Source organism: Engystomops pustulosus, chromosome 1 (genome assembly GCF_040894005.1).
Source record: "Engystomops pustulosus chromosome 1, aEngPut4.maternal, whole genome shotgun sequence".
NCBI lineage: Eukaryota > Metazoa > Chordata > Amphibia > Anura > Leptodactylidae > Engystomops > Engystomops pustulosus.
In genome coordinates, this window is record NC_092411.1 from 146,140,917 (window position 1) to 146,156,639 (window position 15,723).

General features: G+C 39.6%; 1 protein-coding gene across 2 annotated transcripts in view; it reads right to left on the reverse strand.

The window, feature by feature from the left end:
- Nucleotides 1-1,430: 1,430 nt before the first annotated feature.
- YJEFN3 (YjeF N-terminal domain containing 3) overlaps nt 1,431-15,723 on the reverse strand; it is a 76,961-nt gene continuing 62,668 nt past the window's right edge. For both annotated transcript variants that reach the window (XM_072155729.1, XM_072155738.1), the window contains exons 4-6: nt 12,650-12,763; nt 10,298-10,448; nt 1,431-1,674 (exon numbers count right to left, since the gene is read on the reverse strand). In XM_072155729.1, the coding sequence (XP_072011830.1) occupies nt 1,475-1,674; nt 10,298-10,448; nt 12,650-12,763 (465 nt within the window). In that variant the 3' untranslated portion in view covers nt 1,431-1,474. The remainder of the gene's footprint in view (nt 1,675-10,297; nt 10,449-12,649; nt 12,764-15,723) is intronic.

Sequence of the window (15,723 nt, forward strand, 5' to 3'; positions counted from 1 at the left end):
AATCATGGGAGGGAGGGCAGGTTAAGATAAGTAGTTGCAGAACAGAAAATGTCATAAATAACAATAGATAAAAGGGCAGTTAAAAATTATTCAGGTTGCACATACTAAGTTCCCCTTACCCTTCTTGTTAGATGAACCCTGAGTGAGATCTATTAATACACATCCCAATTGTGTATGATCTCCAGGTCTCATCAGTAACCCAGCAGCAGATTTTTTTTGCCAATAGAGACAATAACCTCTTTTTTTTTTAAATTTCTTATAGGTTCCTGACTTGCCATTCAAGAGTAACCATTGATAATACATTACAATTGATATATAACTATAGACTAGGAAATTATGTCATCAAACAAAGAATTTAAACTATGCTAGAATATGCGAGCACTTTATTTAAAAAATAATACACAAAAACAAATATATTGTGTAGATATATAAAATGAACAATTTAGCTTTTAACACTTATGGTTGTCTTCCTTACAATCAAAAGGAACCTGTCACCAAATTTGCACTAATAAACCTAATGCTATCTATGCTATCTCTTGCCCATGCTGTTTTTAGCTAAAATGCTTAGTTCCTATACCCAGAAAGTTTGTAAGCCTACCTGGCACCCTGCGAGAAAAGCAACAAGTCCCTACGGCATGTGTTACTCATGCAAAATTTGTGTGTCTCTCAAATCATGTCTCCTGGCATTTGCCTCATACCCCCTCTCTTCGACTGATGTCCATGTTGGGAGAAATACCTGAGAGACGCACCGCCTTGCATGAATAACACACTGTCCCTTCTGGCAGATTGTCTACCAATAAAAATCAGGGATTGGAATGGACATTCAGAAGTTCTCATACTCTATAAGGGAGATTAACTGGTTTAGGCAGTGTTTATTCTAGTTTTATTCTACACCAGGTATTCAAAGTGTCTAATGCTTGATAACAGCAGTATCTGGCATAGTTTATGACCATCTAACATTGCAGCTATATTAGTAAACATAGTTTAACACCAGAAAAAAACCACTTGTATCTGGCACATTTTTTGGCACACGCAAACCACATCATCAAACCATTAAGTTGCACCCCACATCATCAAGCCCTACCCCTTTCTGCATAAAGTTTCTCACTTGTTTGGCAATCACATGATCATTGTGCTGTAACCAGATTATAAATAACACTTCACCTTTAAGTTGTTTATATTTTTTGGTATTTTTTTTTTTTTTACCAGAGTAGACATTTTCTTACTTCTCTAAACTTACTACTGATACAGTTACAATATGTATAACTTACAAGATTAGTGCTTGTCCCTAAGTTGGAGGCTGCACTGTATCATTGATCTTAAAATATTTTTAAGAACTTAAATTTCTTTGTCCATTTTGATATATAAATACCAATACAGCACAGCCTAATGTCTCCTTTGTAATTAAAAAAAACACAATATACAGAATAGTACATAAATCTGTATACATTTAATGACAAGTCACAGTTCTTTTCTAAATCTCCACCACGCATTCTGTTCCAGGATACTTTGGTAGGTTCAAGTCAAATTTCTTTTGTATATCATAAGGCAAAAATCTCCCAGTAATAAAGTGATGTTTCCCAGTAAAATGAGTAGCACATGTCTTAGGAGCGGACAATGAGATAAGTACTTCAGGAGTAATGCCTTGAGAATTGCCAGTCTCTACATCCCAGCCTGTCAAGGAAACAGATTAGTATTAGTCAGTTGTCTACAAATGCACCAAAATAATAACAAGCATAAATATTTAGAAATAGAATCACTTAATTACATATTCTGAATTATTGTTCATTATAGGGGTATTCCCATTTCAGCTAATTAATGTTATTGTTTGTATGGTGAAAGATTAAACTATTGTCCAATATACTTTCTATATCAATTCCTCATGGTTTTCTAGATTTCAGCTTACTGTCATTCTATATAAAGCTTCTATGTTTTCTTCCAGAGGACAGAAATCTGACCATGGTCACACAGGTGCACAGCTCATTATATGACACAGCTCTCATTACTGTCTGTGATATAACGAGCTGTGCACCTGTGTGACCATGGTCAGATTTCTGTCCACTGGAAGTAAACAATGAAGCTTCCTATAGAACAGCGGTTCTCAACCTTTGGGTCGGGACCCCAGCGGGGGTCAAACGACCAAAACCGGGGGTTGCCTAAAGCCATCGGAGCCGCAATTTTATTGTGTTTTTACTGCAAGTTGCTTGGTTTGGGGTCACCACAACATGAGGAACTGTATTGCGGGGTCCCAGCATTAGAAAGGTTGAGAACCACTGCTATAGAATGACAGCAAGCAGAGATCTAGAAACTCTCAGGAATAGATACAGAAAGTGTATTTGAAAATTGTATAACTTTTCATTATTCAAACAATAACATTCATTTGCTTAATTAAATGGGAATACCCCTTTAAGTGCTTTTAAGTGCTTTAAGTTGAAACAGAAGTGCAGCTTTGTCAATAACAAGCCATTGATACAGAAGTGGAAGTATGGTCATGTGAAACACACTATGGATAATACCATCGTACCGCATGCCATTCTGCTGCTTTTCCCTAATTTCCACCAGGTTTAAAGGAAACCTACCACTTGAAGTGGCAGGTTTCCGATGGCAATACCGGGCACCAGCTCAGGGTGAGCTGGTGCCGGAGCCTATTTTAGTTAGTGTTTTAAACCGCGGTATCGCGGTTTAAAACACTTTTTAAACTCTATAGCCGGCGCAGGCAGGTACGCGCTCGGCGCTTACCGTGCGCGTGGCTACATAGGAAGTGAATGAGAGCCGCGCGCATGATACCGCGGTTTAAAACACTAACTAAAATAGGCTTCCGGCACCAGCTCACCCTGAGCTGGTGCTCGGTATTGCCATCGGAAACCTGCCACTTCAAGTGGTAGGTTTCCTTTAACTTGTATAGATTCTTCACTGACAAAAAATTAGAAATTGCGTTGTAGAATCACAATAATATCACCGATTTGAATGGAATGGGAAGATATAAAAGTTAATATTTATTAGGCTTACTAAAAAACAAACAGGGGGGGGGTGTATTTCTTATATCAGTGACTGTCACCGTTAATGAGGTAAACACCACCCATTGAGACCTTTAAAAACACCTTAATACAGGTTCACATCCCAAAACTGTGTCCGTACATATTCACATTAAGGCATCACTAACACATCAAAGGTGTTTCTAGATAAGGAAATAAACTAAGAGAAGAAAGCTGGGATACGTATGAGACTAGGTAAATAGTCAGCCCTATCTTTGTTTACATGGCTGGCAATCACCAGCTTCCCTTCCCTCCAGTCTAAGATCTCACTGACATATCGATGTATCAGCTGTTTATTGCATTACATCATATCTTCGCCTAATCTCACTATCTCTGTCTTAACGCATTTCTCCCTTAACTCAGGGATCATCAGGAGAGTTAGATGTCAGAAGTAGTTAGAGAAAATAAAATTGTTCCAGTGTCCTACTGGTGAGCGCCGGCAGCTAGGATGTTAGCTGCTAATTGCGGCGAGAAAACGCCGGGTTGCCTCCATTCCGATTGGTTCAGGTTGGGTAGCTAATCACGCTCGAGTGGGGGCAGGGCCAATACAGAGTGCTCATCCTCCAGAATCGTAGCAGAAATTACAGGAATCCTGATGACAAAAAGGTAAGTATCAGGAAAGAGACTGAAATACTATATGTTAGAGGAATAGAACATAGGTCTATCAGACAAATACAGACATTTAACACGCAGATAGTATACGTGCCTACATATTATCAGTACAGGAGATAAGTCGATAGAATGGAATTATCGATTGTGTGAATTAATTTATACCCAGATGAGAAAATTCCCTCCAATGTGTAAGGGAAGTTTAACCATAACAAGCAGCCACAATTATTGGGCACTTGTCCCAAAGGAATGAGGGGAACACCAATATATCAATCCATGAAAGGGACAAAAGAGATACCATTGTTAAAGCCATCTGGTTTCACACATCTCATGTGGAAAATCCATTGTGCCTCCTATCTCTGGATTTGTTTGTCCCAGTCGCTTCTCCTAGGTGACGGTCTCACCCTTTCTATTGCCTGAAAGGACAGAGCTGTTGGGTCGCCATGGTGAAATTTGTGTACATGACTAGAAATGGGTTTGTTCCTGGAATTGAAGACATCACCTACATGTTCCAAGATCTGGGTCTTGAATTCACGGAAGGTTTTGCCCACATAGTTTAATGGGCATGGGCAGGTGATCAAATAGACTACGCCTGTTGTTTGGCAATTCACAAATTCCCTATTATCATAGGAATTGTCATAGATGCAATGCAAAAACTTTTACTTTGACAGATGTACTTACATCAGTAGCATCTCCCACATTTATAGGTGCCCTTCAAACTGCACTTGTCAAGCCATGTATTCTCTGCTGTGACAAGGGTCAAGTGGCTATGGATCAAACGCTCCCGCAGATTACATCCTCTTCAGTATGTTACTGCTGGTTGTGTTTGAAGCCTACTCTTAATGTCCCCATCCTTCAGCAGAATATACCAGAATTTTCCCAGAATGTTTCTATTTCCTTATGTAGAAACACCTTTGATGTGTTGGTGATGCCTTAATGTGAATATGTACTGACAAAGTTTTGGATGTGAACCTACATTAAGGAGTTTTTAAAGGTCTCAATGGGTGGTGTTTACCTCACTAACAGTGATAATCACTGATATAAGAAATCCCCCCCTGTGTGTTTTTTAGTACGCCTAATAAATGTTAAGTTTTATAGCTTCCATTCCCATTCAGATCAGTGTTAACTTGTATAGACTTAGTCAAACAGTGAGGCAGATTTACTTACACGGTCCATTTGCCATCCAGCGGCGCGTTCTCTGTGTTGGATTCGGGTCCGGCCGGGATTCATTAAGGTAGTTCCTCTGACGTCCACCAGGTGGCGCTGCTGCGCTGAAGAGCATCGGAACACACTCAAGTTCACCGGCCTATTCCTAGTGAAGGTAAGTGCAAGCTCCGCAACATTTTTTTTTAAAAAATGCGGCGGTTTTTCCAAATCCGTTGGGTTTTCGTGCAGCCACGCCCCCGATTTCCGTCGCGTGCATGCGTCACAATCCGATCGCGTGCACCAAAATCCCGGGACAATTCAGGGAAAATCGGCTCAAATCGGAAATATTCGGGTAACACGTCGGGAAACCGCGAATCGGGCCCTTAGTAAATGACCCCCAGTGTCTGAAAATCAGGAGGAGTCTCCACCTCATTCATGCCCCGTTCGGCCCTCATCCCCATCATACCCAAAGTTGTATGCAGGTCACAAAGAACCTAAACTCAGCTGAAACACTGATTCACCCTTCTTCCTGCTATTGAATGGATTTCCAGATGCAGCCTGGCAGACATTTGATGTTTTCACATGACGGCATGTCTGCTGCCTCTCATCTCATACTTCCTTACTCCAGAGAGTGCCATCAAAGCCATAAGCAGAAAAGAATCCCCTGATATTGACTTCCCAAATAGTAAAAGCATGTAAACATCAAATAATTTTGAGTTACGGCACATGTAGTTTAGCTATACTATACAGCATAAAAGCAGCTGAACTGAATTTTTATATGTTCACAATTTAAATGTTTTTATTTTATTTATTATATTTTTCTCTTGTCTACATCTCTTACCAGAAAATGGTTATGTACAAACAATACAGGAAGATCCATTGCTTTTTTTATTAAGTAGAAATTAAAATGAAACAAATAAGGGGGACGTTAAAAACATACTGCCACACTTATTAGATATCATGATATAAGACAGGTTATAAGCCATGACTCTCAAATTTCCTAAAGCAGAAAGAGTAATGGAAAATTTGAAGGCCCTATGCAACACCGAGCCTTAAACCTGCCCTCATGTGTCCCCAACACTGCATAATGCCTCCCTCCTCAGGGGTCCTCACATAGTGGTAAGCTCTCCTTCCTGTGGATCCACACCGTACAATGTCCCAACTTACAAAGCCTCCATACAATGCATCTCTTTGTGTAAGGTTTGATTTTTTTGTGGGACGAAGTGAAGTTTACATTGATACAAGTTTGGGAGCGTATGACTTTTTGATGACTTTTTATAAAAAAAAAGGTGGCAAATCAGACATTCTGTCATTTTTCTATTACAGTATGGGATACAAAATATTATATTTAGATAGATTGGGCATTTTGGAATGCAGGATACCCAAGGTGATTTTATTTTCTTATTGACTTCCTGTTCAAAATTGCCTCCATCACCTTGTGTCTCCATCTACCCTCCATATAGATTGTGAGCCCTCACAGGCAAGGTCCTCCTCCACTTGTCTCCTGATCACTGTAGTTTTGTTTAGGCACTTGCATTCGTTCTGGTAATGTTTGTGAATCCCTTACTAATGGTACAGCACCATGGAATTAAAGGGGTAGTCTGAGACTGTATAAAAATAACTATGGTAGAGAGCTACTACGGATCATGCTCCAGTCTGTGCCTCATGTAAACAAACAGGGGCACGGAAGCCGCTCTACTTTCAACTTCCTGGCGGTTGAGGTGGTTGGCCACGCCCACTCATCCCACATATCCAATGGTGGGCGTGGGCCAAAAGTGAATGCAGACTACCCCTGTTTGTTTACATGGAGGAGGGACCGGAGCAATGTCATTGCGGGACGCCGGGAGGGCACAAGGATGTAAGTGCATGTTCATTTTTTTAAGCAGCCCCTCCCGGGTAGCATAGCTTTTTTTTTTTAATACAGTCTTAGACATCCCTTTATAATGGTGCTCAATAAATACATAATAATTGATTTTTGCGTACTAGTGGTTTGAATTTTTATGGGTTTTTAGGAGTTTTTGTAGTTTTTTAACTTTATTTTATTACTTCTTTTAAATGCACTCTAGGGTGTTTTAACTTTAGGGGATTGATCATTCATATAAATATTTTAGTATAATGTTATGTATCAATGTGGGAATGGACACCGGTGCAGGGGAAGGGGGCACAAAAATCTTCCAGTCAAGGTCCACAAAATTCCTAGTTGCGGCCCTCGCCCTTGGTATTCTGTCTGTGTACTATAGAGGTATGATAATGATTATGACAAACTCATACTCATCAAACAACCTTTTTGTGGGAAAAATGTTTTTTAATAAAATTTTATCCTTACAATTAAAACCATCATAGCCAGTGTGTTAATGAAGGGAGCAAATAAAGGTATCTAAGTTTACCTCATGTATCAAAGTGGTGATTCCTTATGTTAACCAATTCCTGTCTATATGACATAAAATCATGAACTGATGTGCCTAAATTGAACTTCTTGCAGTACAGCGCTCTGCCTCGATCTCCAGCTCCCTACATGCTGCTGGCTGATGGTGGCACACACACAATGATGTCAGCAAGTGGCTGGCTGTCTATATACCGAGGGCATTGGGAAGGCTGGCTGTATACTATGTGGCTTGTGCTGGCTGGCTATATGCTAGGGGGCATGGGCAGGTAAGCTATATACTGGAGGCATGAGCAGGCTGGCTATATACTAGAGGCCATGAGTATGCCGGCTATTTAATGGGGGGTATGGGGTGCTTGGCTATATACTAGGGGGCAGGGGCTAGCTGGCTATATAGTATGGGGCAAGGGGTTGACTGGCTATATATTCTTGGGGTAGTGGGCTAAATAGCTATAAGAATACGATTGAGAAGCAGCACTCCGGTAACTCTGAAGAAAGAAGTTTATTCCACCAAAAAGTGTGTGACGTTTCGCCAATTCAATCAAGGCATTATCAAGCAATCGTATTCTTATATGCATTGGGGTTGATGCCAGACCTCTTAAGAAGACCTGCACCCGATTTTTTGATATATGCACGGTGCCGCTCAAAAATACAAATTGTTTGGGCTAAATAGCTATATACTAAGGGTTATGTGCTGGCTGGCTATATACTGGGGCAAGGGGCTAAAAATCTATATACTGGGTGGAGGTTGGAACTAATGCATTTCCCACCCTAGGCTTATACTCCAGTCAATAAGTTTTCCAATTTTTTTATGTTAAAATTAAGTACCTCTGTTTTTACTGCAGAGGGATTGATCATAAGACTTCCACCAGAATATACTAACATGTTGATTATGAATAGCTGGTTCATGGGTGCACTTTTGTGAACTATAAGAAAATATTTGTATTACCATTTATGTTTCCATGTGAGGGCTTATTTTTTTTTTGTAGGTTGAAATCCATTTTTCAGTAATACCATTTTGGGGTGGCTAAACCGTATTGCTGAAAATTTGTAAACTTTTTTTGTGTGTGTCGGGGGGTTGTAGAAATACAATGAATTCAAAATAGATTTTTGACTTTTTGTGTTCACCATATACCCTGTTATACCCTGTTATATTTGTTCTACAAGTCAGTACAATTATGGCAATACCACATTTCTTTATTTTTGCTTACATTTCAATTATTTTGTAGAATAAAACTTAATGTGGGGAAAACTTTTTTCATCAAATTTTTTCATCACCATTTTCCAAGTGGCATAACTCAAATTTTTGGTCTACAGAGCTGGTTGAGAGATTGTTTTTTTGTGGGGCATTTTGTAGTTTACAACAGTACCATTTTCATTTATATTCTTTTTTATCACTTTTTATTGCATTTTATGTGGGATGTGATAGGTAAATTCCATCCTTCATTAATAATTATTTTGTTTTATTGTACGGATCATTACAGACATGGCGATACATGGGTTTGTATGGTGATTTTCTCTTTTTTGTTTTTAAATTGAAGTCTTGTATGTAATGGGCCTTTTTTCTTCATTTCTTAGTTTATTTTTATTTAAACTAAACTTTGAAGTTTTCCTGAAATTCTAAATGAATTCCGATTCGTTAGAATCGATTTGCCCATTTCTAGACATGAACAAACAATCATTTGATTGCTTGTCCATTAGAATACCCTACAATACATCAGTATTGCAGGTTATTAGAACAGTCAGCCTATGCTGATGCATATGTGGAAAGATAACATGGCACTTTTGAATATAAAATTGTTTTATTGTGATATAGTAATAGCAATCTACAGAAATAATCTAAGCTGAACTGTCATTGAGTCCATGATATAATATTACTGTATGGAGCGTGATAAGCCTGGATCAATGAGTACGTTTCCCTAGTTTATCATAATTGATTTTGATGGTAGATTTTCTTTAACCTCTTAGCGCTCCGCACTGCAGCTCTATGGCGCTGGGACCTGCGAATAGCGCACAGCGCAGTAGAGCTACGGCGCAGAGACGATGCCGGTTCGGCTCTGCACAGGAGCCCAGCCGGCATCCGGGGTCGCGGGATGTGAGCAGTAATCTACCGCTGACATCCCCGGGTAACACCCGCAGTCAGAATGGGCTCCCATCGCGGGTGTTTAACCCATTGAATACCGCAACAGCGGCATTTAACATGCCTTTGCGGGGTCTTTCCCCCATGATGACCACCCACAAGCAAAGTTTTTGGGGGGGAGCTGATTGTTGCCATGGCATCTCTGGGGTCCGACCCCATATCTTTAGTATCACTGCATCTGTAACAATCCATGGAATAAATTAAATAATTAATGAACCCGCACAATGAACGCCGTAGAAAAAACCTTTAAAAATCTGCCAAAAATTATGATTTTTACCTATTGAATCCCCAAAAAAATGCAGTAAAAAGTGATCAACAAAACATATGTACTCCAGAATGATACTGTTGCAAAGTACAACATGCCCCGCAGATAACAAGCCATCAACCAGCTCTGTAGCCAAAAAACGACGGTGATGCAAAAATGATTGATTTTTTCCCCACATTAAGGCTTTTTATTTGGCAAATTTTGTAAAACATAAGAAAAAATATTCAAATCTGGTATCCCCGTAATCGTATCAACCCATAGAATAAAGAGTAACATGATTATTAGGCTATATGTTGAACACCAAAAAAAAAAAAAGAGTAAAAAACCCAGTACATAATTGATGCTTTTCTACTCGTGACCACAAAAAAAGTTCCTAAATTTTCAACAATAGGGGATACCAACCCCAAAATGGTAACACTGGAAAAAGCAACTCGTCCTGCAAAAAAAATGCCATCACATGGCCCCAATAACGAAAAAGTGAAGATTTTATAGCCTGAAAAATGGGCCAATGAGAAAACTAAAATCCTGGCAGCTGCAGGGTGCTCCTTCCTTTCTGCACCTCGCTGTGCACCCATAAAACAAGTTACGGCCACATGTGGGGGGGTCTCTGTAATCGGGAGAAATTGCATAACAAATTGTATGGTGGGTTTTCTCTTTTTATCTTTTGGAAATGGACATTATGTGCTATGATACTTTTGTAGTGTACTGAATCCACTCACCTGATGGAATGTCCAAACTAACGATTGGTATCTTTATCTGCTTCATTGTTGCCAAAATTGTTGCCCAAGGTTCTTTTAACTCCTCAGTGTCTTCTTCAGCACCCAGTACAGCATCTACCACCAAATTGTATGCATCATTGATTAGCTGCACCTGAAATAGAGAAGAAAACTACAGTATAACCTCTCTGCATCTATAAGATGTCTGGTCCTGTAATAAGCACAATAATACTTATATGCATAAGAAACCTTACATCGGTTCCAGTGGCGTAACTAAAGCCGTAGCAGCCGCTATGGGGGCCTGCGGTGCACGGGCGATTTTAAAATGAATCATGGCCGTGCTCCCGGGTTGACTGTGGCGCTACTTCATTACAGGGCCCATCAGACAGGCAGTAGATGGGAGTGTGGCTTAATAATTTTATGCACCCCCCCCCCCCCCAGATGGCGCAGACTTGTTCTCCCGTAGCCAGACTCTGATATCACATTTCCGCGCCACCTCCAACTGGACACATAGTCCCATAGGGAATGGTGGAGGAGGTGCAGGTCCAGCAATGGGTAGCACTGCCGGTGCTGTTAACGGTGATGAGGCCACCGAGACTTTGCGCTGGAAGTTGGCCCTGAGCTCCCTCAGTGTATATGATGCGTATATGATGCATGGTGTGTATTTACTATATGTATATGTTTTTAATGTCTATATACTTTATGTTTCTGTGTAAGTTTTGTATGTGTGCATATGATGTATGATATGTATATGCTGCATGTATGTATGATGTCTACATACTGTATGTAGGTGTGTATATGCTATATGAATGTATATGGCAGTTTATACATTGTGTATGTGTATATATAATAATACAATATATAATATAAGTATATTATGTTTATATACTATGTGTGTTTATAATGTATATGGACTAAATAATTGTGTGTTATAACTTACCTTGCACCCTGACAGAATCCGCTGTGTAGTCCCAGGGCTTGGGCTTTGGTTTGGATGCATTTAAAAATACATGTGACTTGTCTGTGCAGAAGACTGCTCAGCTCTTAGCCCTCATCTTTGTGCTCCTGTACAGCTCCTCTTTCTTCCACTGATGTCAGCTCAACACGCTCTGAACTGTTTTTTTAAAATGCATCCAAACCAAAGCACAACCCCTAGGACTACACAGAGGATTCTGTCAGGGTGCAAGGTAAGTTATAACACACAATTATATTGTAATGCAAATGCTTAGAGAAAGCAGAAAGGCATATTTGCAATGCATGTGTAATGAGCTGCTGTAACCTGTCTTTAGTGAAAATGAAGTCCATGGCGACAGGTTCCCTTTAAGGGGAAGGGGGACCCCATGCAAAAATCTGCTATGGGGACCAGCCTCTCCTAGTTACGCCCCTGACCTGTTCATAAAAACTGTTGTATTGATGTATCTAATAACTAAGGTTTATCCTCTGCTACCTAGTTCATGCCCCTGAATGAATGAAGGTCTATTTAAAAAGTATGGATGATGTACATCCCTTTACTTTTCAGATGTATGTGAAAGATACCCTTTGTTAGCTGAAGCAAAACAAACAGCTCTTTCTCTAACAGGTACTGTTCAGCCATGTATTAGTGGCTGCAAAAGTAATGTATGGCTGGAGCCAGGATAGCTTGAGAGTAAGGTTGTAATACTCATATCATATTTTAAAGGAAAAATTGTAAAAAATCTACCATTTTATTTGATGATATATGAAGCCAACATACCTTGAGAATGCTGTAGCTACACTGATGCAGGATCATATCTTGTTTAATCCCTGAGCTGAGTGGTTTTTCTGATACAACAGATATAACATTATGATAATGAAGCTCTTTCGCTTCTATGGCTGCATCAGCGCTTCTCCTATCATGTGAGTTATTCTCTGCAGGAGAGGATGATGTAATCACTGGGTTGTGCCTTAAGGCAGAATAATCTATTCCTACACCATCTCCCAGCTGCTGTGTATGAGTAATCCAGCTCAGGTTGATTAGTCATGTCTTGCCGAACCTCCATTTGTAATTACAAGCTCCCATGTGTAATGTGTTTATGTCAACCAGCCTGACAAAGCTTTCCCAAGGTCCTGAATGTTATAATTGTTTTTCCAGTAAAACCACTCAGCTCAGGGATTAAACAAGATATGATCCAGCATCAATATAGCTACAGCATTCTCAAGGTATGTTTGCTTCATAATGCATCAAATCTTATGGTAGGTTTCCTTTAAGCAAGAAGATTAAAAAAGTATGTAAACCTTAAAATAATAAAATGTGGAGATTTGGAAAATACATGGATTGTTTTTTAGACATGCCTGAAAAAATACAGCCATTGAATGAATAATTAGATGATTTCTTACTTCTGTAGGAAGGTATGACAGGAAAGGAATGTCCATCTTCTCACACTGAATAGTCAAGTCCTTGTAGATACTATCTACTGATCTCTTGGGGTAAAATATTGTTGGTTCATAGTCCTAGAAATGAAGATGGTTAGATGGGCATTACAAGTAAAATTCTGTAAATGCAGCCTTAGAATATACAGGTAACATTTCCATCACCCAGTAGGTGGGCCCTAGGCCCCCCAGTCCGACCCTAGGGTAGCAGTGTGCTACCCATACAAAAGAGGTACACACGGCCACTGTAATACGTTCATGTGAAAGGGGCCTTAAAGGGGATGTATGCTTAATGGGGTTCAGCACTTTGACCTCAAGTTTTTTGTAATGTGTGTTTAAGTGTGGGGGGCAGGATATTAGGTAATTTACTAATACAGGAAATCTACCACTAGTTGGTAGTAAAATGAAACTACACATACTTGCCCATAGCCATCTTCTCCATGATCCCGGCACTGGTCTTCTTTAACCCCTTCCCGACGCGCGCAGTACTAGTACGGGTCCCGGTGCATGGAGAGGGCTTGCGGTTCAAGTCCTCTCCATAGCCGGTAAGTCTTTGCTGCATAATGCTAGCACCGATCGCGGGTGCTTTCACGTCGGCGCATGGGAGCCGCCATCTTGCCGCAGATCGTTGCTCCCCGATGACGTCACGGGGAGTGGCGATCCGTTGACATGACAGCTTTGGGTCTCACGAAGGCCAGAAGCTGTCTTGTTTTAATCCATTCATTACAATGTGCTATCAGCACATTGTAATGTATGGGGAGCAAAATCCCCATATACTGCCATACTGTAGGATCGATCAGACAACCTAGGGTTAAAGTACCCTAGGGAGTCTGAAAAATAGTAAAAGTAAAAATAAAAAAAAGTTTTTTTAAAAAAAATTATAATAAAAAAATCTAAAAATTCAAATCATAAACACATTAGGTATCACCGTGTCCAAAAATGCCCGATCTATCAAAATATAATAACGGGTTTTCACTGTGTTTAACCCCGTAACGGAAAATAGCGTCCAAAGTTGAAAATGGCATTTTTTCACCATTTTGAAAAATATAAAAAAAATTATAAAAAATGATCAAAAGGTCACACAGTCCTAAAAATTATAGCAATGAAAATGCCATCAAAAGTCGCAAAAAATTACACCACCCACAGCTCCGTACACCAAAGTATGAAAAAGTTATTGGCGCCCGAAGACGGCAAAATCCTCAAAAAAAATTTTGTACAGGAGGTTTTAATATTTTTAAATGTATAAAACGTATACAAATTTGGTATCCACGTAATCGTAGCAACCCAAAGAATAAAGTAGACCTGTCATTTGTGGCGCACAGTGAAAGCCGTAAAATCCAAGTCCACAAGAAAACGTCGCAAATGTGTTTTTTCACCATTTTCACTGCATTTGGAATTTTTTTCCCGTGTCACAGTACACAGCATGGAATATTAAATACCGTCACTACGAAGTGCAATTTGTTACGCAGAAAATAAGCCATCACAGAGCTCTTTATGTGGAAAAATAAAAAAGTTATAGATTTTTGAAAAATGGAAGTGAAAAAACTAAAAAAGGCCAAGTCGTTAAGTGGTTAATGTTAACACGTTGGGATCGCTGTAAAAAAAGAGTTATAAAAAGTAGCTACAGAGTTTTGGGTGTGATGGCTGCTAATTACTCCCGTGCCATGATTGGGAGAGTGAAGCATCTATTGCATCGGAGGCGTGTATAATTAACAGCCGGGAGAGCTGGACATCAGGCCCCGCGCTCTGTAGCTGCTTTTTATAACTCTTTAGTTACAGTGATCCCAGCGTGTCATCATTAAAGAAGACCAGTGCCTAGATCGTGGAGAGGATGGCGACAGGCAGGTATGTGTAATTTCATTTTACTACCAACTAGTGGTACATTTCCTTTAAAAGTTCTGCACCGCTTTCTTTATATGTAAAGTGATGCCCCCTGTGTTTTACCTCATCAGCCAGATATTCCTGACCATAAAATAACCTTAAATAGAGGGTTATGTGATCTCTTACTGCCCACAAATATATACGATAAAGATCATAAAGATAAAAAATATCATGTATATAAGGCCATATACGACACTGAAATACATGACATGCATAATTCTGTAATTTCTCTTTAAGTTTCATCTTATTTATATTAAAGTTATCAAATAATGATTCTTTGCTGCCACCTACTGCAGAAAAGGAGTGTTTACATCTATGGGACATCATGCCCTACTTTTCCAAAATAAGATTAGTAATCTAATGCCAAACTATAGGAGTCATTATCTTTTTGCTGCTGTGGCAGTTAGACTGGATAGCGACCAATCACAGCTCAGCTTCTATTTGAATACCAAATTCACATCCAGAGCTACTGCCCTATCCTTACACTTACACTTAGCCCTATCCATTCACTAAAGCCAATGTTGATATAGTATTAGGTCATCTTTGATACTCATCTTTCCTAAACATCCAGAGCTGTGTGAAGAAGGTGGTCTCTATTACTAGAAGGCCATTCGATGCTCCCATGGATCCAAAGAAAGGAACCGGTGCAATACGCTTCTAATCGAATATTTATTCAAGACATGTACATAAAAATAATAATAGAACAAAAAGCGTTTCAGATCCATACCGGATCCTTCATCAGTTGTGTTACCTCTGGAGCTGCTATCATCTATCTATTGTTATATCATTTCTAATACTCAATCTGTCATTCTATCACCTCTGATACTCCAGTCACATCCAGAGCAGCAGTCTTATCCTTGCCATACACTTAGCCAAAGTTGTTGTGAAGCCATTAGATCCTCTCTGATACTCCAGGCACATTCAACTGCAATCATCTAGCTGTTGGTATATAATATCTGATACTCCAGTCACATCCAAAGCTTCAATCCTCTATCTATCATAATGTCATCTCAGATTACTGTAGCTCTGGATGTGACTGGAGTATCAATTTGTCATTATATCATCTCTGATGCTGCAGTCACATCCAGAGCAGAAGTATTATATGTGCCATTAGATCATCTCTGATACTACAGTCACATTCATAAGTGCAATCATCTATC